This window comes from Orycteropus afer, unplaced genomic scaffold (genome assembly GCF_000298275.1).
Source record: "Orycteropus afer afer isolate SDZICR_OR568_19922 unplaced genomic scaffold, OryAfe1.0 scaffold00893, whole genome shotgun sequence".
Classification (NCBI taxonomy): Eukaryota; Metazoa; Chordata; class Mammalia; order Tubulidentata; family Orycteropodidae; genus Orycteropus; species Orycteropus afer.
Window position 1 is genome coordinate 135,665 of NW_006922480.1, and position 3,155 is coordinate 138,819.

At 33.9% G+C, this 3,155-nt stretch overlaps 1 protein-coding gene across 1 annotated transcript in view; it reads left to right on the plus strand.

Moving 5' to 3' along the window:
- LOC103212241 (probable C-mannosyltransferase DPY19L2) overlaps positions 1 to 2,365 on the plus strand; it is a gene marked incomplete at its 5' end in the record, with an annotated part of 130,002 nt that extends 127,637 nt beyond the window's left edge. The window contains one exon of the mRNA XM_007958243.1: positions 2,215 to 2,365. Coding sequence (XP_007956434.1) covers positions 2,215 to 2,365 — 151 coding nt within the window. The remainder of the gene's footprint in view (positions 1 to 2,214) is intronic.
- Between the last annotated feature and the right edge of the window lie 790 nt (positions 2,366 to 3,155).

Sequence of the window (3,155 nt, forward strand, 5' to 3'; positions counted from 1 at the left end):
GAATGCATGCAATTTAATTTCAGAAAATGCACATTAATCTATAGCTACAGAAAGCAGATCAGTGGTTGCCTGGGGAGAGAAGGAGTTGGCAAAGTAAGAGCGTAGGATTACAACAGGACATGAGTGAACTTGGAGTAATGCGTATGTTCACTATTTTGTTTGTGGTGGGTATACTCATAAGTCAAAATTTAACACATTCTACATTCTAAATATGTGCGACATATTAAGCAATTTTTTGAGCAATTATGCCTCAGTATATCTAAAAATCTAGACATCTGACAAAGGACTTTTACTCAAAATATATAACAAACTCTCACTCAATAATAAGATTTACACAAATAAAATTGGTAAAAGTTTGAACAAACATTTCATCAAAGAAGATATTCAAATAACCTATAACTACACTATGCTGTTGTTGTTGTGTGCTATCGAGTTGATTCGGACTCACAGTGACCTTATGTGGCAGAGTGAAACTGCCCCACCACAGGGTTTCCTAGACTGTAATCTTTTATGGGAGCAGATCTCCAGGTCTTTCTCCCTCAGTGCAGCTGGTGGATTTGAACTACTGATCTTGTATTTAGCAGCCAAGTGCTTCTGAACCATTGTGTCATCCAGACTCCTTAACTACAATAAAAAGAGTAAAATTAAAAGAAAAGGCAATACCAAGTGTTTATGAGGATATAGAGTAACTTGAACTCTTATACAATGTTGATGGGAATGGAAATGGTACAACTCTTTGGAAAATGCAGTTCTTTATATAGCTGAATATGCATTTACCATACAGACCAGCAATCCCACTCCTAGGTATTTCCCTAAGAGAAATTGTCAAGTTTGTCCACACAAAGCCTTGATCATGACTGTTCAGAGCAGCATTGTTCATAACTACCCCAAACTCAAAATATCTTAAATATTCATCTACTTGTGCATGGATAAACCAGTTGCACTTATCTCCATATGTATTGTTATGTGCCATCTGTTGTTATGTGCCATCGAGTCGGACCCGACTCATAGCGACCCCTCCTTCGGTTTCTACGGAAAGAAGTATATCTCCATATAGTGGAATACTATTCGCAATAAAAATGAAGGAACTACTAAACTACAATGGTAGTTGTAGAACCTACAAACACCTAAGGTATGCATCTCAAAAAAATGCTAAGGTAAAAACAAAAAAATAAACCCACTGCCACTGAGTGGGTTCTGGCTATAGGACAGAGCAGAACTGCTCCATAGGGTTTCCTTTAGGAAGGCAGATTGCTACTTATTTCTCCCAAACAGTTGCAGAATTTGAACTGCCAACCATTCATTTAGCAGCTGAGTGTTTTAACTACTGTGTCAACAGGGCTTCTATGCTAAGGTAAAGAATCCAGAAATAAAAATATGTATAATATATGATGATAATTACATGAAATTCTAGAAAAGGCAAAACTCTAGTAATAGAAAACAGATCAGTGGTTGCCTGCAGCCAGGTTTAGGGAAGGGAATTGACTGTAAAACGGCATAAGAGAATTTATTGGGATGATGGAAATGTTATGTACCATAACTGTTGTGGTGCTCACACAACTACATACATGGCCATAGTTATCAAACCTTAAACATGAAATGAGTGGCTCTGATTGTATGCAAATTATGCCTCAATATATCTGTTAAAAAAAAAATAGAAGCCAATTTTGCCTAACTCCTTCCTGTTGATGACTCATGCAGGGTTATCCTCTAGTGAAAAATTCTGTCTCATTCATGCCCACTCATAGAGCCACCCAAAAAAACAAAGGGTTAAGAACCTCCCTACCCCGTTTTGGAGTATATGTTTTCACGTGTATCTGAGTCAATTTATTCATCAGGAATTACGTTAACTTTCATTTAATTTCTCCCTTTTCACTGCTAGTAGATCTGATGTTTGGATGATGCTGGTGCTTAAAAAGTCAAATATTTCCTTTTAAAAGTGAATATCTAATAGTATTTCTGAATGTACAGTGAACCTTTATTACTAGAACGTGTCTTCTTATTTGGTTCAGTGGGATATGAAAATGCAACGTACTTAATTTTATTTGTTGTGTTTTTATCATTTATTGTTTCTAGATGTGTAATTTATGTCTTTAAAAATACTTAAAATCTTAACTTTATTAATTAAATCTTAAAATCTAGGGGATACCTTATAATTTACCTATTTCTTCTAGATGTGAATGCATTGTTAATATACATGTGTCTTTTTTTTAGGCCTGGTTGCAGTATGCTTGAAATTTGGGATGTGGAAGACCCTTCCAATGCAGCTAACCCTTCCCTGTGTAGCATCTTGCTTAAGGATGCGAGGCCTTACTTCACCACAGTATTTCAGAACAGTATGTACAGAGTACTGAAGGTTAACTGAGAATGAGACCACCCATTCCACCATGGTGCAAAGAAATGTGTCAAAAACAATCACTATTTTGCTTATTTACAATAAAAACCATAAGCTTTAATAAGGGATGCCCAGAAAAGAAGATAATAAAAATCAGTTAAAGTTGTTATGATTAGTAAAAGGTAAATTATTTCATTGTGTTCTGTTGAATGTCAGCCTTATTAAGCTTGTCATATAAATGATTAAAAGATTTCATATGGCTTAAACAAATGTTCATCTTATAGTTTTAAAGAAAATGTATCTAAACTTGGGGTTAAACATAATCAGAGAAGGAAAGAAGCCCAGTTAAATTCATCAAATGAGGTTTTGCTTAAGATTTTAGATTTTTGAAGCAAAGGCATTTTCATCTTAATAGCCCTGTACCTTATTGCACAGTCTTTCTGGATGTTGTCTTTTGTAATAATATATTTTTAATACCTCATTTAGTTTTTGTTTTGGATGAGGATGATCACATTTTATAAATCTGCTTTATAAGACTTACCCAACAATAATGCTTTGAAAGTGGTAAAAGGTTATCTATAAGATATTGTTGCCATATGCCAGAAAAACACTTTTCTTTTCTGCTCGATAAATACTAAATATACCATATATATGTTATTTTAATGTGTATCTACTTTAAATCATCTCAGAGTTTTAATAATTATCTTATATTCTTGTACTGAGATGGCAAATGACTTAATTCCATAGATCATTCATAATAGTTAGAAGATTATATACAGAACAACTAAATTATTTTCAACTTTTATAGTTATAAAATATT